Source organism: Bos taurus, chromosome 9, assembly GCF_002263795.3.
Source record: "Bos taurus isolate L1 Dominette 01449 registration number 42190680 breed Hereford chromosome 9, ARS-UCD2.0, whole genome shotgun sequence".
NCBI lineage: Eukaryota > Metazoa > Chordata > Mammalia > Artiodactyla > Bovidae > Bos > Bos taurus.
The window spans coordinates 84,076,638-84,102,334 of record NC_037336.1 but is presented as its reverse complement, the minus strand read 5'-3'; the positions used below and the strand labels follow the sequence as shown (position 1 = coordinate 84,102,334).

Here is a 25,697-nt window from a genome sequence, read left to right as displayed (position 1 = left end):
GTATTCATGGGATTCTCCACGCAAGAATACTGGAGTGGCTTCAAAATTATTACAGTAAATACTGCAGATAATTTTACTGAGTTGTGATTTAATGCTACCTCTTTTTGTTTGTTTATATTTCTCTTGATTGCTGATGGTACCACATATGATCTTCATGTGTTTGCTTTGATACATTGTAGCTTTTTATAATGGCTTTGTGACATTTTCATGGTAGTAAATGATAAAACAGATTAGGATCTACATGTACTTTATGCATTTATGACATATCTGACTTTTAATCTTCTTTTTATATTTCTAGGCTACATAGTTCATCTGTAAACTTTTTAAATTGTTGCAAATCTCCAAAATTTTTTCAAATATATTAAAAAATGATATTTGTGTGTAAGTAGACCTGTACAGTTCAAACCTATGCTGTTTAAGGGTCAACTTGAATATCTTGATCCATACACATACATGCACATTTTCCCATAGATAGCTTGTATTGCAAAAAACAAACAAAGTAATTAACTGGTTAAATTATGGTATATTTATACTGTGGAATGTGCTGTGCTGTGCCTAGTCACTCAGTCATGTCAGACTCTTTGTGACCCAGACTGTGGCCCACCAGTCTCCTCTGTCCGGTGATTTTCCAGGCAAGAATACTGGAGTGGGTTGCCATGGCCGCCTCCAAGAGATCTTCCCAACCCAGGGGTCAAACTCAGGTCCCTGCATTGCAGGTGGATTCTTTATGGTCTGAGTCACCACGGAAGGCCATACTATGTAATATTGCACAGCAATTAAAAAATAATACATTATTTTTGACTAGATTTTTTATTATATAGTGAGAAAAATCAAGATTTTTAAATGTATAATAAAATGTCAATTTTTAAACAAGCCATGATATAACAAAATATTGATGTATAATTATAGGAGATGAGTCAAAAATATGGTATCCATATAGATACCATATCCACTAATGGATACTAATATTCACATTAGATTGTTTCCATAGATTATTTGGGAGGGAAGATTGGTAGATCATAGGGCTGTAAAGGGAAGTGTAGGCAAAGAGTAATAGAGAAAACATGCATGTATTTGCATATTTAATTAAGTAAATTTACAATACATACGTATAAAGAATTACTTGTATACAGAATTATGTGTATTCTGTATACATATATGTATAAATAATTACATTTTTAATAATAATTAAATGAAAAAAATAAAACCATCTATTGAGGTGGAACAGCTTCCTTGGTGGCTCAGAGGTAAAGAATCTGCCCGTAACGCAGGAGACTCAGGTTCAACTCCTGGGTTGGAAAGATCCCATGGAGAAGGAAATGCAACCCACTCCAGTATTCTTGCCTGGGAAATCCCATTGACACAGGAGCCTGATAAGCTACTGTCCATGGGATTGCAAAGAGTTGGACACGACTGAGCAATTGAGCAGACAGGCATTGAAGCGGAATAATTTTGACCGGTTCAAAAATACTGTGGGAGTTTTTTATCACAGAAAGTCATGAACTGGAAATGTGTATTTGAGAAAGTCGGTTTCTACTATGTGTCTCAGTTAAGGCATTCACTATTTTTTGGAAACTAGCATACAAGAACATGTTCTGTGTTACAAAATTTGCAATGCTGGTACACAGAACAAGAGATGTGTGCAATCACATTCTTTATGCCTGGGTTCCTCTGACTCATTGTTAAGTGTCCAAACTCCTAACACTTTGCGTGTGTGCTTAACCCACAAATGTTCTTGTCCAATGAAGGAGGTTTGTTGACGTTCTGCTTTGAAAGAATTTAAAAAAGGAGCAAGTCTGGAGCAAATAGTTTTATTAAAATAATTTATTTTAAAGTTTCATTTATGTGGTGAGTTTCTTTCTTTTTTGAGTGTGCTTTTTCAAGCTTGCATCTAGACTCATATATTATCATCTCTATCCTATTCAATGATTTCAAAGCATATTTAAAAACATTTTCTATTTGAAAGTCTTTAAAGTAACAGAAAAACAACAACGATTTTTCTCATTGTTGAATTTTTCAAAGGCATTACGAGCCTATCCTAGTACTAACTCAAAATGAAGCAATTCAGAGTGAGACACATACATTTTATTACATTCCAAATATTTTGAGACTATTTTTTTATTGAAATTAGAAAATTTTAAACTCAAATAATAACTTTCTGGGAAAAACCAATAAATTAACATCAAAACATAGAAACTACTTCTAAGGTGGGAAAATATCTATTTTTCAGTTGACCGAACCTCTTATTTTTATCAACAGGAAAACTTCGAGATAATGAAAAATAGGGTTTTCTTCTCCAGAAGAAAGGTGGTGTTGGGCATGTCCTGGTCACTTTTTCTTCTCTTTCTTTTTTTTGTGTCCGTTGGGAGCTGGGACCTTCTTTTCTGGCTCCACTCTGCTTGCGGCTTCCTCTGCAGCCTGAGCCTCCAGCCTTAGGCGCTCAGCTTCCAGTAATTTGTTCCTATATTCTTCCCGGATGTTAAAGATCTTCTGCCGGGCTTCGTCTAAGGAGTCCTATTCCAAAATGAAACAAAATGAAACGACAAAAACAACAACAAAAACAAAAACAGCGCCCAAGTAAATAAGATCCACGGGTAGAGCCTTATTAAGGTTCCAGAAAAAAAAACAAACTACCCTTCCTTTCCTCATGCCAATAGAGTCATGTAGGAAATTAGAGAAGGAAGATGAAAGTTAGGGTATGATCTCAAATGTTTATTAATGAATAAAACATAAGATAACAAAGGACACGTTAGGTTTTACAGAATGGTGAATAAAAGCACGGGTAGGAGAAAAATAAAGAGAAAAGTGAAGAAAGAAAGAGATTTTGACAAAGCAACTGGCTACTTTAAATGAGTTCAGATATAATCTGTATAAAATATGCAGCCCAGCGTGTCTCTCACAGTAACTGTGCTCAGTAGATGACTAGTTCCCCACACATACTCTAGCCCTGACAAAATGTCTGAGTTGTACTTGGGGAACTTCCTAATAATACCACTTCTTTTCTTCCTCTCTCTTCACCTTCACTTCTTAAGGTGGATGGTGCCACCAGTTTCTGAGCTTTTGAGGGATTCTGCCACTCCAGCACTCTTGCCTGGAAAATCCCATGGACGGAGGATCCTGGTGGGCTGCAGTCCATGGGGTCACTAAGAGTTGGACACGACTGAGCAACTTCACTTTCACTTTTCACTTTCATGCATTGGAGAAGGAAATGGCAACCCACTCCAGTGTTCTTGCCTGGAGAATCCCAGGGACGGGGGAGCCTGGTGGGCTGCCGTCTATGGGGTCGCACAGAGTTGGACACTACTGAAGCAACTTAACAGCAGCAGTGGAGCAAATTAGATTGACTCTTTCTTTGTTGTTGTGTTTTTTTTTTTCTTTAATTTATTTTTTAATTGCAAGAAAATTGCTCAATAATGTTGTTTTGGTTTCTGCCTTACGACACAAATCAACCATAATAATACATATACCTCCTCCCTTCAGAGCCTCCCTCCCCTCCCCTCATCCCACTCCTCTAGGTTATCACACACCGCCAGGCTGGGCTCCCTGTGTCATGCAGCAACTTCCCACCAACTATCTATTTTACGAATGACAGTGTATATATGTTGACGTTACTTTCTGCATTCCTCCCACTCTCTCCTTCCCCCAACGTGTCCACAGTCCATTCTCTGTATCTGTGTCTGCATTCTTTCCCTGCAAATACGTTCATCAATACCATTTTTCTAGATTCCAGATATATATGTGTCACTATATGATACTTGTTTTTCTCTTTCTGACTTACTTCACTCTGTATGACAGGCTCTAGGTTCACTCTTAGGAGTTTTTGTACTGCTGGCTTAGGATTTGGCTGCCTCAAATCTGTTAATGCCATCTTCCTCCACCTACTTTCCAGATTCACAGATGTTTTGCTGTTGTTTTCTCTTCCATTCTTCCCATTTTTGTGGGTAAGTTTCTAGTACTGTGTTTAAGAGGGATTTCAGAGAATGAGTAAATTAGATGTATAATTAATTTGCCAATTTTCTGAGAAGTTGGGAATGAAAGATTTTCAAGACTTCTTTCTACCTAGTTAAAATGTGATTTTATGATATCATTCTAATATTACAAAAGAATCTGTCAACCGTGTTCCACGTGTATGCCCTTGTAGACTCACTCGCATTTCTCCATACATTTCCAGCACTTTATCTTTCACTTTAAACCTTTCTTCTTGCTTGATATCACGAATGCTATGGAGTCTGTTCCGATACTGTCGAAACTGGTGGACCTCCTCTGCCTTTTGCATTGCCTGTTGCTGAGTTAGCTCATCTGTTTGCAGCAGAGGCTCAATATTTGTTTTTCTTGATATAAAAAAATCAAAAGAAAACATAAGTCATTTGGGAACTCTGGAATGACCTTCAGCACTCAAATAATTTAAAATCTTAACAGAGTAGTGATCTGAATCAAATCAAATATCAGAAACAGAAAGAACAAACCACTATTTTTTCATGGACTGGGCTCCATTTATTAAATCACTAATATTTAAAAAAAATAAATTGGATGTACTATTTGAAGAGGTGTTTATGGAATTGGTGTTTGAAACTTTGAGAATATTTTGTAGGTTTTTTCTTTTTAATTTATAAGTTAGGTTTGAAAGTGTTTGTGCTATATAAAACTTATAAATGTGCTTGTACAATTACCTCTATTAATCTTATTGTTTGGTCCCTAAGAAAATTCAATCTAATTAAATAACAGCAGCATGTATGATGGGGTTTTTCCATAGCTCAACTCACCTTAACCAGGCTACAAATTAAGTCCTTACAGAAAGTATTTAAGTCCTTCTATAACTGACTTAATAAAACATTTGCTAAATTTAACATATTAGCTATATATTTCAAAAAATTCAGATGCACTTAATATGCTTAATAAATATATTAAGCATTTAATTTCAAATTTTCAGTTGTTTAGCAACTGCCTATTGACAATATGTTCAAAATTCTATGAACACAGATGTCTACTTTAATCATGTTTATTAAAACTTACCGTATATATTGATTTACGTCTACACATTCTAATTTCTTTCGAATAAGCTGTGGAGACATTTCCAAAATTGTTGGGGATCGTGAACGAGGCCCTATTTAAAAAAAAAAAAAAAAGTCCTAGGCTTTCAAGAAGGAACCAACAATGACTAAGTAAATGATTGTATATATTATTTAAATTGAAATATGTTGGGCTTGCCATGCTTAATGTGATTTAATGACTTTACTGAAGCTTAATTGTGTTTTATGCTTATCCTCTAGCTGGTGTTACCATACTTGTAGTTAAATGGTGATAACAAAATTAATATAGAAAAAAATGAATATGCTCTATAAGAAGAGTTACAAAATCACTCTGTTTTAATTAAATGAAAACAGAGACCAAAGAAGGTCATACTGTGTTACAAAATTTCATTATAAGCAAGTTAAATAATCTAATATTTAAAGAGTTTGATCTATTCGTGCAAGCTATACTAAGCACTATGGGAGTGGAATGTAAAACTGTTTTTAAGACAGTAGCCAGGAAATGGAAACAACTGAAATGTCCAGTGACAACTGAATGGATAGAGATGATGTGGTGTATATATAGATATACACCCACACAGTGGAATATTACTCAGTCATAAAAGGAACATAATTGGGTCATTTGCAGAGATGTGGATGGACCTAGAGTCTGTCATATAGAGTGAAGTAAGTCAGAAAGAGAAAAACAAATATCATTTATTAATGCATATACAAGGATACAGATGAACCTATTTCCAGAGCAGGAATAAAGATGCAGACAGAGAGAATGGACATGGGGACACAGATGAGTAAGGGGAGGGTGGAATGAACTGGGAGATTAGGATTGACATATATCCACTACCACGTGTAAAACAGACAGTTAGTGACAGCCTGATGTATAGCACAGGGGACTTAGCTTGGTGCTCTGTGATAATCTAGAGGGGTGGGATGGAGGGTGGCAGGGAGGTACAAGAGGGAGAGAATACATATATAAATAGTATAAACATATAACTGATTCACTTCTTTGGATGGGTGGGAATGAGAGAGCTGCTGCTGCTGCTGCTAAGTCGCTTCAGTCGTGTCCGACTCTGTGCGATCTCATAGATGGCAGCCCACCAGGTTCCCCCGTCCCTGGGATTCTCCAGGCAAGAACACTGGAGTGGGTTGCCATTTCCTTCTCCAATGCATGAAAGTGAAAAGTGAAAATGAAGTTGCTCAGTCGGTCTCTGACTCTTAGCGACCCCATGGACTGCAGCCCACCAGGCTCCTCCGTCCATGGGATTTTCCAGGCAAGAGTACTAGAGTGAGTTGCCATTGCCTTCTCTGGTTTTATGAAGCTAATAATAATCAAAACATTATGACTTGACATTTTCTTAAAAATTTAACCATAGTTTTTGATCCCTATTTGCATAAAATATCCAGGAATGGCAAATCTACATAGAGAAAAAGACTGAGGCTGTTGATGGGAATGCAGAGTGACTTTAAGAGGGCACAAAATAATTTATTTGGATAAAAGGAATGTTTTGAAACAATATTTGGTGCTGGTGGCACAACTCTGTAAATTACTAAAAAGTATTGAACTATACTTTCAAAATTGGTAATTTGAAGGTATGTAAATTACACTTCAGTATTTTTTTAAAAGAAATTAAATGGTCTGGAAAGGCTGAATGGTTAATATCTTAGTCTCTAAAGTTTCTTTCTTGAATCTATTCTTCTGGGTTCATATGAGTCTGTGGGGGTAAAAACAACAACAGCAACAACAACAAAAACAGTTACTTTTGATTTTCAGTGTTCACTTGTTATACATTATCTACTCTACTGGACTAAAAGATACTGTATGTTTTTTGTTTTTCTTTGAGAATAATTGCTTTACAATGCTCTGTTAGTTTCTGGTGTACAACAAAGTGAATCAGCTATATGTTTATACTATCTATATATGTATTCTCTCCCTCTTTTACCTCCTTGCCACCCTCCATCCCACCCCTCTAGATTATCACACAGCACCAAGCTAAGCCCCCTGTGCTATACAACAGGTTGCCACTAACTGTCTATTTTACACATGGTAGTGGATATATGTCAATCCTAATCTCCCAATTAATTCCACCCTCCCCTTACCCATCTGTGTACACATGTCCATTCTCTATGTCTGCATCTTTATTCCTGTTCTGGAAATAGGTTCATCTGTACCATTTTTCTATATTCCATGCTGCTGCTGCTAAGTTACTTCAGTCGTGTCTGACTCTGTGCGACCCCACAGACGGCAGCCCACCAGGCTCCCCCGTCCCTGGGATTCTCCAGGCAAGAACACTGGAGTGGGTTGCCATTTCCTTCTCCAATGTATGACAGTGAAAAATGATAGTGAAATCGCTCAGTCATGCCCGACTCTTAGCGACCATATGGACTGCAGCCCACCAGGCTCTTCCATCCATGGGATTTTCCAGGCAAGAGTACTGGAGTAGGGTGCCATTGCCTTCTCCATCCATGTATATGCATTAATAAATGATATTTGATTTTCTCTTTCTGACTTACTTCACTCTATATGATAGACTCTAGGTCCATCCGCATCTCTGCAAATGACCCAATTATGTTCCTTTTATGGCTGAGTAATATTCCATGGTATATCTTTATTCATTCATCTGTTATTGGACATTTCAGTTGTTTCCGTTTTCTGGCTACTGTCTTAAAACATTTTTATATTCCACCCGAATAGTGCTTAGTATAGCTTGAGCAGACAGATCAAGTGTAAGGATAGCTCCCCCTCCCCCCCAAAAAAGAAATTACACTGAATTTATGGGTAAATTTAGGGAGAATTAGTATCTCAGTATATTGAGTCTTCTAGCCCAAAGAATTCCCACCTTCTATCCTCCCCACAAAAAAAGATACCTCATGTCTAAAGGCAAAGGAGAAGCCCCAGCAAGATGGTAGGAGGAGCAAAATCATGTTTAGAATCAAACCCCAAACCCATCAGAGACACTCAGAGGGCTCAAACAAAACATTAAGTGCACCAGGATCCCAAGACCCCACAGACACTGAGCCAGACCTGTGTTTGAGTCTCTTGCATAGGTACAGGTCAGCAGTGGCCTACCAAAAGGGCACGAGCTCTGGGTGCAGCTACCTGGTCACACAGCCTGTGGCATAAGCCCTCTTGGAGGAGGTCGCCATTAACTCCACCATAGAGCCACCAAGCAGACGACCCACAAACTGCAGAACAATCATATCAGAGAAATCCTCACACTGTTAAGAAAGTTCTAGGGCACACAACAGATTTCCCAAACTAGGGATCTGGCAAAGGAACTGAGAACCCCCAGGGAATTTGATTTTGGAGGCCAGTGGGATATGATTACAGAACATACACAGGACTGGGGAAACAGACTGTTGGAGGGCACAAACAAAACCCTGCATGCACCAGGACCCAAGACAAAGGAGCAGTGACCCCACAAGAGACCAGACTTGCCTGTGAGTGTCCAGGAATCTCCAGCAGAGACATGGGCTGGCAGTGGCCTGCTGCAGTCTCGGGGCACTGAGTGTGGCAGTGGGACCTTTTGAAGGAGGTCTCCATTATCTTCATTACCTCCACCATAGTTTGGTCTCAGGTCAAACAACAGGGAGGAAACCCCACCCATCAACAGAAAATTGAGTTAAAGATTTAGAGTATGGCCCCCATCAGAAAGCTTCATAAGCCTCTTATCCTTATCCATCAGAGGGCAGACAGACTGAAAACAACAATCACAAAAATCTAACCAATCTGATCACATGGACCACAGCCTTGTCTAACTCAATGAAACTATGAGCCATGCCATGTAGGGCACCCAAGAAGGATGGGTCATAGTGGAGAGTTCTGACAAAATGTGGTCCACTGGAGAAGGGAATGGAAAATTACTTCAGTATTCTTGCTTTGAGAAGTCCATGAACAGTATGAAAAGGCAAAAAGATAGGACACTGAAAGATGAACTCCCAAGGTCAGTAGGTGCCCAATATGCTACTGGAGATCAGTAGAAAAATAACTCCAGAAAAAATGAAGAGATGGGTCCAAAGCAAAAACAACACCCAGCTGTGGATGTGACTGGTGATGGAAGTAAAGTCCAATGCTATAAAGAGCAATATTGCATAGGAACCTGAAATGTTAGGTCCATGAATCAAGGCAAATTGGAAGTGGTCAAATAGGAGATGGCAAGAGTGAACATTGGTATTTTAGGAATCAGAGAACTAAAATGGACTGGAATGGGTGAATTTAACTCAGATGACCTTTATATCTACTACTGTGGGCAAGAATCCCTTAGAAGAAATGGAATAGCCATAGTCAACAAAAGAGTCCAAAATGCAGTAATTGGATGCAATCTCAAGAATGAAGAATGATCTCTTCGTTTCCAAAGCAAATCATTCAATATCACAGTAATCCAAGTCTATGCCCCTACCAGTAATGCTGAAAAAGCTGAAGTTAAATGGTTCAATGAAGACCTACAAGATCTTATAGAACTAACACCCCCCAAAGATGTCTTTGTCATTATAGGGGACTGGAATGCAAAAGTAAGAAGTCAAGAAACACCGGGAGTAACAGGCAAATTTGGCCTTGAGTACAGAATGAAGCAGGGCAAAGGCCACTAGAGTTTTGCTGAGAGAACACACTGGTCATAGCAAACACCCTCTTCCAACAACACAAGAGAAGACTCTACACATGACATCACTAGATGGTCAATACTGAAATCAGATTTATTATATTCTTTGCAGCCAGCGATGGAGAAGATCTATACAATCAGCAAAAACAAGACCGGGAGCTGACTGTGGCTCAGATCATGAACTCCTTATGGTCAAATTCAGACTGAAATTGAAGAAAGTGGGGAAACAACTAAATCATTCAGATATGACCTAAGTCAAATCTCTTATGACTATACAGTGGAAGTGAAAAATAAATTTAAGGGACTATATCTGATAGACAGAGTGCCTGATGAACTATGGATGGAGGTTCATGACATTGTACAGGAGACAGGGATCAAGACCATCCCCAAGAAAAAGAAATGCAAGAAAGCAAAATGGCTGTCTGAGGAGGCCTTACAAATAGCTGTGAAAAGAAGGAAAGTGAAAAGCAAAAGAGAAAAGGAAAGATATACCCATTTGAATGCAGAATTCCAAAGAATAGCAAGGAGAGATAAGAAAGCCTTCTTCAGAGATCAGTGCAAAGAAATAGAGGAAAACAACAGAATGGGAAAGATTAGAGATCTCTTCAAGAAAATTAGAGATACCAAGGGAACATTTCATGAAAAGATGGGTTCAATAAAGGACAGCAATGGTATGGACCTGACAGAAGCAGAAGATATTAAGAAGAGGTGGCAAGAATACACAGAAGAACTGTACAAAAAAGATCTTCATGACCCAGTTAATACCAATGGCATGATCACTCACCTAGAGCCAGATATCCTGGAATGTGAAGTCAAGTGGGCCTTCGGAAGCATCACTACGAACAAAGCTAGCGGAGGTGATGGAATCCCAGTTGAGCTATTTCAAATCCTGCAAGATGATGCTGTGAAAATGCTGCACTCAATATGCCAGCAAATTTGGAAAACTCAGCAGTGGCCACAGGACTGGAAAAGGTCAGTTTTCATTCCAATCCCAAAGAAAAGCAATGCCAAAGAATGCTCAAACTACAGCACTACTGCATTCATCTCACACACTAGTAAAGTAATGCTCAAAATTCTCCAAGCCAGGCTTCAGCAATACATGAACCATGAACTTCCAGATGCTCAAGCTGGTTTTAGAAAAGGCAGAGGAACCAGAGATCAAATTGCAAACATCCGCTGGATCATCAAAAAAGCAAGAGAGTTCCAGAAAAACATCTATTTCTGCTTTATTGACTATGCTAAAGCCTTTGACTGTGTTGGATCACAATAAACTGTGGAAAATTCTGAAAGAGATGGGAATACAAGACCACCTGACCTGCCTCTTGAGAAACCTACATGCAGGTCAGGAAGCAACAGTTAGAACTGGACATGGAACAACAGACTGGTTCCAAATAGGAAAAGGAGTATGTCAAGTCTGTATATTGTCATCCTGCTTATTTAACTTCTATACAGAGTACATCAAGAGAAATGCTATGTTGGATGAAGCACAAGCTGGAATCAAGATTGCCAGGAGAAATATCGATAACCTCAGATATGCAGATGGAACCACCCTTAAGGCAGAAAGTCAAAAAGAACTAAAGAGCCTCTTGATGGAAGTGAAAGAGAAGAGTGAAAAAGTTGGCCTAAGTCTCAACATTCAGAAAACGAAGATCATGGCATCTGGTCCCATCACTTCTTGGCAAATAGATGGGGAAACAGTGGAAATAGCGGCTGACTTTATTTTGGGGGGCTCCAAAATCACTGCGGATGGTGACTGCAGCCATGAAATTAAAAGATGCTTACTCCTTAGAAGGAAAGTTATGACCAATCTAGACAGACAATTAAAGAGACATTACTTTGTCAACAAAGGTCCATCTAGTCAAGGCTATGGTTTTTCCAGTAGTCATGTATGGATGTGAGAGTTGAACTATAAAGAAAGCTGAGCACCGAAGAATTGATGCTTTTGAACCGTGGTGTTGGAGAAGACTCTTGAGAGTCCCTTGGACTGCAAGGAGATCCAACCAGTGCATTCTAAAGGAGATCAGACCTGAACATTCATTGGAAGGTCTGATGTTGAAGCTGAAACTCCAATACTTTGGCCACCTGATGTGAAGAGCTGATTCATTTGAAAAGACACTGAATCTGGGAAAGATTGAGGACAGGAGGAGAAGGGGACAACAGAGGATGAGATGTTTGGATGGCATCACCAACTCAATGGACATGAGTTTGGGTAGGCTCTGGGAGTTGGTGATGGACAGGGAGGCCTGGAGTGCTGCAGTCCATGGGGTCACAAAGAGTCGGACACAACTGAGCGACTGAACTGAACTGATATCTGCAGAAAGTTTGCATTGTTTTAAGTCACTAAGTTCATGATTATTTTTACAGGATAGGAAAATCATACAATTAAGTTAATTTGTTTTTATTTTTGTTAAATATTTTATTTAATTGTACACCTTCAGAATTTTGAAATATTTCTAAATCAATCTTTTCCATTTGATCATTGCTTTTTGGGAGAGGCTAGGTCTAGTTTTCACTGTGTCATGCAAAAAATCCCAATCTCCCATTGACCATTTAATCATGATTTTCACATGTGGTTGTAAAAGTCTCCAGGAATATTGTAAAGTGATTAATTCATAAAAACTTTTTAAAAGGGATTATTCATTCATAAATATAATCTAATGCAAAATTTTATAAGCATGAAAAACAATATCATCAAATTAGTTTTTCATTTTTCAAAAGTATGCCTTTATCAGCAGGATACAAGTAAGAAAAAAGAATACCATACTACAAACCCCAACTTTGCTCCATCAATAAAACAGAAATTCAGCCATGTTTTTCACTTTATAACATTAGATAAAATATTCCTAAAATATTGGCATCTTATATACAACAGGACTCTTCTAGAAACCAGTGGTTAATAACTTATTTTTTCATTATGGTTACTCTGTGATTTTAGATTTCTAAAGTTCAAGTGTTTTTCTTAGGAACATATCTACTTTTGTTGCATTTATTTTTGGCATTCAAACTTAAATTGTTTCTTTTTTTATTTTATTTTATTTTTTAACTTTACAATATTGTATTGGTTTGCCATATATCAAAATGAATCTGCCACAGGTATACATGTGTTCCCCATCCTGAACCCTCCTCCCTCCTCCCTCCCCATACCATCCCTCTGGGTCGTCACAGTGCACCAGCCCCAAGCATCCAGTATTGTTAAGACGCCAACTCTGCTCACTTTGATTGGAAAGAAAATGTTTTTGATTAATTAGATGTTTATGTTCTTTTGCATCCTGCCAAATAATATATATTTTAACAGAGAGGATGTAAAAGGGGCCAAGAAGGTTAATCTTCATGTTCATCTGTAAAACTGTTGTATCAGAATAAAGTGTATCTGAATAAGGTGCTTCCCAGGTGGCACAGTGGTAAAGAATCCACCTAACAGTGCAGGAGATGTAGGAGACATGGGTTTGATAGCTGCATTGGGAAGACGCCTGGAGAAGGAAATGGCAACCTACTCCATTATTCTTGGATGGAAAATCCCATGGACAAAGGAACCTGGCAGGCTACAGTCCACGGGGTCACAAAATAGATGGACGCGACAGAGCGTGTGTGCACAAAATAAGGTGTAAGCAGAGGATGGACTTGGACCTCCATAACAGTGTAGCTCAAAGAGTCTGTGTGTGTGTGTGTGTGTGTGTGTGTGTGTGCCCGCGTGTGCTGTCGTGCTGCAAACAGATACTCTATGGGATGAGTCTTGAGAGTGCACATTTAGAAATATTTTTATAGCAACTACTCATCACTGGATCATTTTATTGTATCCTATAAAAGTTTCAGTTTGCAACAGAATCAGCAGAAAACTTTTCATTGTAGATAGTAAGAAAATAACCATTTAAAAGGAATGGTGAAGAATGAGTAAGTGAAGTTGCTCAGTCGTGTCCGACTCTTTGCGATTCCATCAACTATAGCCTACCAGGCTCTTCCATCCATGGGATTTTTCAAGCAAGAATACTGGAGTGGGTTGCCATTTCCTTCTCCAGGAGATCTTCCTGATCCAGGGATTGAACCTGGGTCTCCTGCGTTGTAGGCAAACGCTTTACCATCTTGAGCCACAAGGGAAGATCCATCAACTTATTGTAAAGCCTGGAGAAAAGTTTGGGAATAAAGACCAAGGCACTTTCCAAGGCCCCCAGAAATAATAGGGAAATTGAAAGCCAAGTTGGCACTCGACCTTGATGATGGCTTGGTGTTGCAAAAAAAATGCTTGGATGTGAAATCAATAATGATATTGTTTACATGTCCTCTGGCATTATGGAGGAAGTTGTTCTAAGTTACCTATTATATATGAAGATAGTAGCAAGAGTAGGGTAGTATTTGAAGAGTCACAAACAAATGAGTAAATAAATATACATATATGTATATGTATGTTGCTATTTGGGGATTCCAGGTGGTGCTAGTGGTAAAGAACCTGCCTGCCAGTGCGGGAGACATAAGAGACGTGGGTTTGATCCTTGAGTTGGGAAGATCCCCTGGAAGAGGGCATGGCAACCTACTCCAATATTCTTGCCTGGAGGATCCCTTGGACAGAGGAGCCTGGCGTGCTACAGTCTACAGGGTTGCAAAGAGCTGGACACAACTGGAGCAACACGGCACACACATATATTGCTGTTCAGTCACCAAGTCATGTCTGACTCTTTCAAGCCCATGGACTGTAGCCCTCCAGGCTCCTCTGTTCATGGAATCCTCCAGGCAAGACTGCTGGAGTGGGTTGCCATTTCCTTCTCCAATGTATGTGTGTATATGTATACAAATGTAAAGCCCAGAGCATGTAAAGCTGTCACAGGGTCTACAGTCTCCTATGGGTAAGGTGTCTTCAGGAGAGAGGGCCAATTTGTGATGCACCAACAGCAGAGGTGGGAGCAACACACAAAGTTCCAGAGAACAGCTAGGTAACTGGACCTGTGATTCTGAAGCAGGATGGCTGCTACAGCAGCAGTATCTGGGGTATACAACAGGGTTTCAGAGCCATATGATGTACTAGAACCACACAGTAGCACATCCCTTTTTGGTGGGAGGGTAAGTAAATTTCTTTTTGATGGTACATAATTAAACTTATCATTTTATATTAAAATAAAATGATAATAAGACATATTTAAGAGTTCTTTGAAGAATTTTTTGCTTGAGGACAGGCTGCTTTGGTCACTAGATCTTCCATCCCTACTCATTTTTACCTGTCCTCTCTGTTTTGTGACCCCTCCTTATTACCCCAAACTATACCCACATAAGGGGTTAATATCTAAAATATATAAACAGCTCATACAACTCAATATCAAAAAAATACAAATCTGATTAAAAATGGACAGAAGACCTGAATATACATTTTTCCAAAGAAGACATACAAATGACAAATAGGCACATTATAAGATGCTCAACATGCTAATCATCAGAGAAATTCCAATCAAAACCACAATGAGGTATCACTTCATACCTTTGGAATGACTATTGTCAAAGAAATTATAAATAACAAATATTGGCAAGGGTGTGGAGAAAAGGGAACCCTTGTACACTGCTGGTGAGTATGTAAATTGGTGCACCCATTGTGGAAAACAGTCTGGAGGCTCTTTAAAACACTAAAAATAGAGCTACCGTATGATCTACTCCAGGGTATATATCTGAATTCCGCTCTTGGGTATATAGCTGAAGAAAATGAAAACACTATTTCAAATAAGATACATGCACCTCAAATGCACATGCTCCATAGCAGCACAATTTACCATAGTCAAAATATAGAAGCAACCTGAGTGTCATCAGCTGATGAATAGATAAATAAGATATGTTGTGTACACACACACACACACACACACACACATATATTTGGCCACCTGATGCAAAAAGCTGACTCATTGGAAAAGACCCTGATGCTGAGAAAAATTGAGGGCAGGAGAGCAGGAGAGCACGGGGTGATAGAGGATGAGATGGTTGGATGGCATCATTGACTCAATGGACATGAGTTTGAGCAAACTCCAGATGGTGAAGGACAGGGAAGCCTGGCATGCTGCATTCTATGTGGTTGCAAAGAGTTGAGCATGACTTAGCAACTGAATAATCAGTCAGTCAATCTATCTATATATAATATAATGGAATATATTGTATATATATAGTGGACAAATTTGTGTTCAAAACATGGATTTACCTTACCAATAAGGGCAATACTTACTGATGTTTTCCTTCCGTAAGCTCTGATCACGCTCTTCCTTCCCTGCTGGGGAAGATCCTCCACTTTCACTGTTTGTTGACTTTGCTAGATCCTTCATGCCCTTGCCTGCTTGCCACTTCTTCCACAGCATGCTCCCTGATGGGTATAGACTCTTTGTTACCAAAATTCATGGAACTTTTTATGACTCTTTTATGGCACTCGAAGATGTTACTACTAAGTACGACATATACAGCACTAAAAAAACCTTGCATTCTATGAAATCACACACAAAAATAACAAGACATATAGAATACATAAATATGTAAAGTTCAAGAATGGGAAAAATTAATTCATCATCATAGAGATCAGATGAATGGTTTCTTTGAGGAAGGAAAAGTCTGGGAAAGAGAATGAAGAGGACTATTCAGAAAACGAAGATCATGGCGTCTGGTCCCACCACTTCATGGGAAATAGATGGGGAAACAGTGGAAACAGTGTCAGACTTTATTTTTCTGGGCTCCAAAATCACTACAGATGGTGACTGCAGCCATGAAATTAAAAGACGCTTACTCCTTGGAAGGAAAGTTATGACCAACCTAGATAGCATATTCAAAAGCAGAGACATTACTTTACCAACAAAGGTCCGTCTAGTCAAGGCTATGGTTTTTCCTGTGGTCATGTATGGATGTGAGAGTTGGACTGTGAAGAAGGCTGAGCGCCAAAGAATTGATGCTTTTGAACTGTGGTGTTGGAGAAGACTCTTGAGAGTCCCTTGGACTGCAAGGAGATCCAACCAGTCCATTCTGAAGGAGATCAGCCCTGGGATTTCTTTGGAAGGAATGATGCTAAAGCTGAAACTCCAGTACTTTGGCCACCTCATGCGAAGAGTTGACTCATTGGAAAAGACTCTGATGTTGGGAAAGATTGAGAGCCGGAGGAGAAGGGGATGACAGAGGATGAGATGGCTGGATGGCATCACTGACTCGATGGACGTGAGTCTCAGTGAACTCCGGGAGTTGGTGATGGACAGGGAGGCCTGGCGTGCTGCAATTCATGGGGTCGCAAAGAGTCAGACACGACTGAGCGATGGATCTGATCTGATCTGATCTGACTGGGATGTTTTATCGTGATCTGAACAGTGGCTCCCGAGTATACATGTATGTGAAAATACATCAAGCTGTTCAATTAAAATATGTGTCTTTATTAACTGTAGTTTACATGATAAGGTCAGCCTTCTCTGAGCTCTGTTCTCCACTTGGCTTTGTCCTTAACTGGTGGTGAATCCCAGTTTTAGCAAAGAATCCAGCTAAACTAGTTTGAGAATCTCCCCACCACTGATATCTAATTAAACTTCTTATCCTCCTCTTCCCCGACCCTTGATACCTAGTCAAATTCATAGAGGTATTTTTTCATTAGTTCCCTGCTTGTTATAAGTCTTCAGTTGTTTGTGTTGTGTTCAGAATTGAGTTCAATCTCTCTCCTCTTACAATGGTCTTGAATATAATCTTCTTTGCCATTTTTAACAAGTATTCAGTGCAATAAATTTTCTTTTACATAAACTTAACATAACTTTTAAAAACTTAATAATAAAATATAGAGCTTAATGAACAAGGACTGTATTCTATTCACCTTTATATTCCTAACATTATATTGAAAAGAAAGTGAAAGTATTAGTCACTCCATCATGTCCAACTCTTTATGACCCCAAGGAGTGTAGCCCACCAGGCTCCTCTGTCCATGGGATTCTCCAGGCAAGAATACTGGAGTGGGTTGCCATTCCCTTCTCCAGGGGATCTTCCCAACCCAGAAACTGAACCCAGGTCTCCTGCATTGCAGGAAGATTCTTTACTGTTTGAGCTACCCAGAAAGCCATTACATTAGACTCTACTTATTACAGGAGTGAGTACTTTAAGAGTTAGAAATATTTAAATTTTTGTCAATTTTTAGATATATGATGTAGGAAGAATAAGGTGACCCTCTGAGTTTTTGTCTCTAAATGCTATAAAATAGGAATAAATAGTAAGGTGTACCTCATAGTTGCCATAGGTTAAAGTCAGGTAATAAGCAAAAGCACTTTGCGCCCACCCCAGAAAAACAGGATTAGGATGAAATTTATTGTTTATACTTTTCATATGAAAAGTTATGGAACATTACTTTTATAACAGTTATTGAGTTATACTCCCAAAGATGTGAAAGTGGAAAAGCACAATTTGTGAAGTGAATGTCTTTAGCTTCCCTGGACAGTGCAGTGCGGTGATAGATGTAGGCAGATGAGTATTTGTGGGAAGACTATTGGGTGACAAAGAGCACTGTCTGCTTGCTGGCTGTTTCTTGGTAGCTTGTGAATTTAGAAAGTTACTCTGGGTCTGTGTCCTGGTAAGTTGGAAATAATATTATATATCAGTGGGATGAAGTGAGTAGTAGATGAGATAGAAGTAAAGAATCTGTCGGCCAATGCAGAAGACGCATGTTTGACCCTGGCTGGGGAAGATCCCCTGCAGAAGGAAATGGCAACCCATTCCAGTATTCTTGCCTGGAAAATCCTATGATCAGAGGAACCTCGTGGGTTACAGTCCATGGGGTCACAAAGAGTTGGACACAACTTAGCAACTAAACAACAGCACCTGATTAGTATTTCATAATCCCAGACCCAAGCAAGTCGCTCAATAAAAGTAGTTAACTTCATTACTATGATTCTTATTGCTATTATTTATTGTTATTGGGATTAGAAAAGTGCCAGATTTATAGTTGTATCCCTGCCTTCAAGTTTATATACTGCTACTTTCTAACCAGACTGCACCCTTATTTCTGGTTTCATCTTTTCTTAAGTGGTGAAAATCATATCTACTTGGGGACAAAGTGAACATCTGCTTGGTAAAAAGAAAATGCTTCAGAACCTATTTTCTTATTGAACAGTCCATGACTTTACAATCCTATAAGGAAACAGATTCTGAATTTTTTCTTTTTAGCAAGCATGACTTGTTGACTAGCTATTAAGACGTGCAGGTAACGGCTCCATGCTTGGGGCAGCTGGGACAGGGCCCACTGACCTTCTTCCCCTGCTTTGATTTGGCTTTCAGACACAGGCACGCACTCAGCATCAGGCGTTTTCCTAATGAACTGGCTGAGATAATGGAGACGAGCCTGGGCAGCCTAAAAGACAGACAGCATCAACACATAGTCCAGGAAACACCATCTCAACAGTACTCGTGACAAGGGGAAATGTCAGTGAATATGGCAGTCTGGTCCAGGCCAGCTCTTACGAATCATCAAAGAAAAAAATTCTGAACCATTCATGATTTTGACAGTGATTTGTGAGAACTAGTGAAGAAGCAGTCCTAAAACTTAGACACTGGGCATGCCAGCTTAGATCCAATTGCTCCTGAACTGTTTTTGTCTGTCTCAATAACCCTGAGTTGGGGATATGAAACATATATAATAACAATGTTTCACTATGGCAATGATTCTTATATAAAATAGAGAGAGGGGGAATCATAAAGTATCTGTATTTCACAAGGGCAGTGCATGCTTCTTCTTTATCTAAGGCATGTTCAGAATACTTGAAAGCATGTATTAGACATTTTTATGCTTTTTTAGTTGGCAGTGTTAAGGACACAGAGTGTTAATCCCAGATGATGTGAAAGAACAAGGTGACCTAAGGTTTGGGCCATAATGGTACCATAATGTGCTTTGCTTTCGCAAGTCATCTGGGTATCCAGATAGTATTAATAACATTTCACAATGTGTCCAAATGTGGTCTTAACTTAGTTAGTTGATGTCTGACAAAATTTCAGATATTTCCTAAAGGCTGTGGTTTCACCAATATGGCTCTTCCTTCAGACCACGCCCAGGAATGAAAGGTAAAGGACAATTTTTCAAACTCAGATAACCTTGATTGATCTTCCTGGCTCCGCCATCTCCCAGGCTTGCTTCATGGCTCGGATTTCATCTGCTCGTTCTGTATCTTTTTTCACTTCAAAAAATTCCGCTTCATTGTGCTCAGTGACCAGCCTCAGAATCCAGTAGGGTTTATTTGGGTCGTCTTGTTGAGGGTGGGCAGCGCACATCTGACAAGGCACAGTAAAAAAGTTTGGGTCAGATGCTTTCTTCCTTTCAAGAGGGTCTAGATTTTACCTTATGATCCATAATTTCAGTATTAAGTAGTTTACCCAAGAGAAATGAAAACATGTACTTGCAAAAAGACTTGGAAGAGAACATTTATTATAGCCTCGTTCATAACAGCCAGAAAATGGAAAACGATATAAACATCTGTCAATTGATGAATGGATAAACCAACTGTAGTATATTACTTTGTTGTTGTTGTTTAGTCGGGAAGTTGTGTCAGACTCTTTGCGACCCTATGAACGGTAGCCCACCAGGCTCCTCTGTCCATGGGATTTCCCAGGCAAGAGTGGCTTGCTATTTCCTTCACCAGGGGATCTTCTCAATCCAGGGATCAAACCTATCTCTCCTGCTTGGAAGACAGATTCTTTTCCATGAGCCACCTGGGAAGATCACATGGACCACTACTTAACATTAAAAAGTAATAAACTATTAATGCACACCATCGTGTGATTGAAGTTCACACAGACAATATTCTGAAATAAAGAAGTTGAACATAGAAGAGTACATCTTGTATGATTCATTTGTATGAAATTCCAGGACAGGAAAAACTTGTATGGGGGAGAGGTGTGGGGATGACATAATCCACTGTGGGGAGGTTTAGGGGAATTGCTAGGCTTATGGACATGGGCTATAACCTAAACCTTGACAGAGATATATAGGTACATGATGAGTGCACTTGGCAAAATTCATCTCACTGAAGTGTATATTTAATATTGCTGTATTTCATCGTATGCAAATTTCAACTGAAAACTATAAATAATTCTAAATTCCACTTAGGCTCATTCATACCATCTCTTTACATAAGGGCAGAAATAGTTATTTCCAAGTCTGTATATATTGATATACATTTGTTATGAAAGATAACATTTTGATGTCCTGTAGGATCACTTTCATGTACCTTAAGCTGGGAGATGATCGTCATAGGACTTGAAAATGTCTAAAAAATTGAGACTTATGGGTAGCAATCTGGTAGGGAGAGGAGCTTGAATCTGATGTGGTTTCTAGCACTTTCCATAAGACTGAGACAATGGCAATTATCCATATTACATAATGCAGATGGGGAAGTGGAGATTGGTGGGGCCACTGAATAAAGTTTTCATAAGCAGTTTGGTTTTAATGTTACCAAAAAGATCTCCTAGCTTTCTACAATATTCCTTTACTACTCTGATGAAAATTTAAATCTCACAATTGGAAATTCTTTTATTTGTTCTTTCTAAAGCACAGCACATAAGCTCTTGCCATCTTTCATACTGCTTGATAAATAAGTCTTTAAGAACCTTCTCCAGGATAAAGTTTTGATTAGGGAAGGGAACACTTTGAAGAACTAAGGGAAGGCCACGTGTCTGTAAGAATTTATGGATTGAATTTAGCTTGTTTGCTTTAACGTGGAATAGTTTTGTTGTAGTTGTTAATGATAGGACTATTTTCTCAGAAAATTCAAATAATTGATTTTATATCAGTGAATGATAAACTGGAGCTTCATTTAGAAAAGTTAACACTCAACATTATCTTGAAGTTTCAAGGCAAAAAAAAGTGGTTGATTGGAACTTCATCTATATTTTTGAGCCACATAATGTTGCAAGAAACACATTTCAAATAGAAAACATCATCTGATTCTTTCACATTTCAAACATAATTGTAATTTGATAGAGAATGTTCCATTTTTCTGCATGTTTTTCAGATGATATTACACTAAAAGGCAACATTTGGACTGCAGAATACAGCTAGTGAGAACATAAGTAATGTAAATTTAGGAAGAGATTAGCTTCTTCATATGAAATAAGACCAGTGATCAAATAAATTCAACATGATTTTGGTGACTAAAGCAAAAATGCAAAGTGTATGATGTTTGGTTCATATGTTAATAAATTTTCAAACAACCAACAGTATCATACCAAAAGCTACTAAAATCAACTAGCACAATATTAAGATTCCTAAAACTTAGTTCATTATTAATGTCATAAAACCCAACTCCCATATGAATTCTGAAAGCAAACATACCCTTTGTACTTCACATGATGGTCTAAACATCACCTTTTTCAGGATTCCCTAGAACTTTTGGGTGTTTGAAAGTTACCTCATGCTGAATCCCACAATTCCATACTAAACTTGATGTATCTTCGGAACAGACTTTCATTTCGGAGAATATGCAGGCATTCCTCACAGTTTGGAAGAGAACAGAAGGCTTTCACACATGTCCATTTTTAGTTTTATCCAATCATTAGCTTTCTGAATAAATTTTTTGGACAATATTTCTGCAAGTTTTTCCATTTTTTCCTTATTTTCTTTCTATGGACTTCAATCTTTTTACCTGAATCTTATCTAGCCTTTTGTTTCAGCTTTCATCTAGAGTTAAGTGTTTACACATTATGAGATTGAATCTAAAGTAGTAACAGGAAATAACAGAACATCAAGTATTATACGGGTTTTTTCTGTATCTGTAGCACTGTTGATAACTTCAGTTTGGTTTTCAAGTGTGTGTATGTCACAGTTTTTCTCACATCACTCTCATAATGTCCAATGCCCAATATTCCATGTCCTAGGCACGCTAATCGGATGTCTGACCAAAGACATTTACACTCATTCGTTGCTAATACTGAGGGGTTAGTTGGAACCAAACTTCCCTCTTGATGAAGATCATTTTCCAAATGCACACTTTGCAAAGTAGCCTGAAGCAGCAGATGCAGCTCTGGTGGCCTACCACATCTTATACTGACAGCCTTCCAACTACTAAGAGCTAGTAATAAAAGCTGTGGGCATTATCCCTCTGTTTACCGTGGTACCTACTGCAGCTACCTTAAGACTTCTGGGATTTCTTGCTATTCCTATCATCAGTGTGTATCCCATTTTATCCTTAAGAATATTTCGCAAAGTTTGATTATCATAAAATGCAGGGCTCCAATTCATTCTGACGGTTCCAACAAGTACATTTTGTGAAAACACATCCTATCTTCATTTTTGACAGAGTTCCTTGCATTCACCCAAGGACATATGAAATGATTCCAATGTGAAGCTAATATGGTGCTTGTACTTCCACCACAAATGCAACCAAAGAACTGATAAACTGGCTTGTGTGTGAGTTCACCTGATTTCCATAATGTCTGAAGAGTTGTCACGTCCCTTATTCCTCCATCATCAATTGTGCAAATTCTTCCTTTCACTGGATTCATGTAGCTAAATTAAAGCCAACATTTTTCTAAATACAGTCTGAAAAATGCCATCTTCAATTTGTCTCAGTCCTAAAAAATATGGAATAATTCTTTCCTTGGCAGCCACTCCTTTTCCCTAAGGAAATTTTCGAAGATGAAAGTCACTTCTTCAATCCATTAATGCAGAGCTTTGGGTCAGTTGTTCTTAATGCTTGAATGAATGCCCAGGTTCTGTCATCAATACCTATCCTGGCACTTTTTTCTTATTGAAGAGATAAATGTTTTTTCTTCTCTCCTTTTTTGTCTTTGCTCCTAGTCTTGCTTACTTTTAACTGCCTCTTCCTGGAACTGAATCATACTTTAATTTGGTAACGAGTACACCAATATAACTACCTACACTAAAGCTCATCCACCTTCATTGAAATGAGTAAGAGAGTTTGCAATACTTTGCTTAGTATTAATAGAAGCTAGAGGAAGCTCAAGTGACCCACTTGGACCTACAGGCTTGTCCACAGCATATAAAGAAGATTCTGAGTCTAGCTTCTTACAAGTCAGGACACCAGTAACTGAAGAACTGTATTTTCTCTTTTCAGTGTTTCTATTTTCAATTTATGATTTGTCTTGGAAATGTCTATTTCTTTTTTTTGAGACTTTTCCCCTCACCTTTCAGGCATGAATTAATATGATTTGATAAAAGATAGAATGACTCTCCAAATTTTGTGGTTAAACCATTTGTGCTATGAAAACGACTTTGTTTACTCTTCCTTCATCTTTATACCCTGACTTCTCTTTTCTGCTGATTTAACACTATTTTTTCAGAGATTTGGCAGTTTGCTTAACATTTACCTGTTTTCATTGGCCACTGTAGGATACTTTTCTTAATATTTGAGAACTTGCTTTATTGAGCTAAACATGAAATCATTTCATTCTGATTGCCAAAACAGCCTTTGAAACAAAGTTCAAGGGTGACATATGAATGCTCACTTTTCTAAGTCCCTTAGGAGCACAAATGCTAAATTTCAAGATTCTAATATATAAACCTTGGTTGCTTGTAGAGTACCAGTGTTACTTGAAGTACGCGCTTCATTGTGGTCTGTTTACACTTCATTTTGCTTTTACGAAATCCTCTTTGTAAACTGATGTGGCTTATCCTCCAATAATGCTGAGGTGGGCCTAAGAAATACAGTTGCTTGCTTCTCTACTTCTTCAAAAGACCATTTGCATTATGGGATGCAGGCTGAAACTGCTTTTGTGACAGTGGCAATTCTCCTCTTCCTGGCATCGACATCGGACTGGAGCTGGCTTGCAACAGCTGAGCTTTCAACACAAACAGAAGAGCAGCACCCTAAGCACCACCAGCCCCTCAGTTTCCCCTTGTCACCAGTGGAAGTTAAGTTAAGGTTATTTACCTTTCAATGTTTCCAAAGGTATACACTAAGAACTAAGAAATTACACCTTGAAAATGCAAGTGGACAGGTATTTCTATGACTGGAGTATGGGAAAATGGAGTCATCATCTTTGAATCTGTTCATTTTTCTTTAGTGTCTGTTTTACTACCAATTGGAGAAGGAAAGGGCAACCCACTCCAGTATTCATGCCTGGAAAATCCCATGGACTGAGGAGCCTGGTGGGCTACACTCCATGGGGTCGCAAAGAGTCGGACATGACTGAGCGACTTCTGTGTGTTACTACCAATATACTATTTGGTTAACCAAGCTGGGAGATATCCTTTGTTCCTTCTTGCTGTTTGTCACCCCCTTTGGATTAATAACTACATACTGAGTTTGTTTCTTAGCTCAGACCAGTTTGTTTTTTAGTTCTTTATTTCTCTTCTTCCTTTCTTTGACCTGTATCTGAAACAGCTTGTACTCTTTTGTCTGGACTATTGCACTGCTTTCTGATGGTCTTCCTATCTCTAGTCTTTTTGCCTTTAATTTCATACCTTTAAAAGTCATCAAGGTATCTGAAATGTAAATCTCATCATGTCAATACACTTCTTAAAGGCTCCACCTCCCACCCGTCAGCCTTGCATAGCCTAAGCTGCAAGCACCAATGATGGGAAGATTTTGTCCTTAAAGATAATTTGTCTTGAGTTCAGTGTTTAAACGGCTTGAATCTGAGTATCTTTAGGATTGTACTTGTACTCCTCAAATTTCCCACCCACATACTCCTCCTTACCCCTAATCACTGGGATTACTTAACAGGCAGTGAAAAAATTTGGAATCAGGATCCCTGGCTTGTAGAGTCCCACCTTTCTAACCAGGCTTGAAGGCTCCTCTCCATTTGACCCTTACTTAACCTCATAACTTAGTGACTAAAAAACCAGATGGTGTTGGATTTTGCCTCAGTATGTCTTTGATCACTGATTCAGTTCAGGATTCCTCTAGGCAGAGGTACCTATCCTTTCTACCACTGTGTATATCATATGTAACATCACAACTCTCTTTTTACTTCAGTCTCCTCCATTAGACTGTGAGTTCTTTGAAGGTAGGGGTTGTATAATGTTAACATCAGAAATCCAAGTCCCCAAAACATCTTACATATTAAAAGCTCAATTAATGCTTTTTGATACTAAACTAAAGAAGACTGCTTACAGAAGATGTCCAAGGAATTGGGCATTTAAAAT

At 38.7% G+C, this 25,697-nt stretch overlaps 1 protein-coding gene and 1 pseudogene across 4 annotated transcripts in view; both read right to left on the bottom strand.

The window, feature by feature from the left end:
* Positions 1-1,806: 1,806 nt before the first annotated feature.
* The window catches only part of ADGB (androglobin), a 198,147-nt gene continuing 174,256 nt past the window's right edge, over positions 1,807-25,697 (bottom strand). The window contains exons 31-37 of one of the 4 annotated variants that reach the window (XR_003036243.2): positions 19,688-19,864; positions 18,848-18,950; positions 15,819-15,953; positions 5,014-5,104; positions 4,148-4,331; positions 3,779-3,955; positions 2,432-2,514 (exon numbers count right to left, since the gene is read on the bottom strand). Coding sequence is in view for 3 of the 4 variants with exons in the window: in XM_024996676.2 (XP_024852444.1) it covers positions 2,329-2,514; positions 4,148-4,331; positions 5,014-5,104; positions 15,819-15,953; positions 18,848-18,950; positions 19,688-19,864 (876 nt within the window). In the remaining variant the exon portion in view is untranslated. 4 annotated transcript variants of the gene reach the window in all.
* LOC101906904 (calcium-independent phospholipase A2-gamma-like) lies at positions 21,962-25,606 on the bottom strand (annotated as a pseudogene).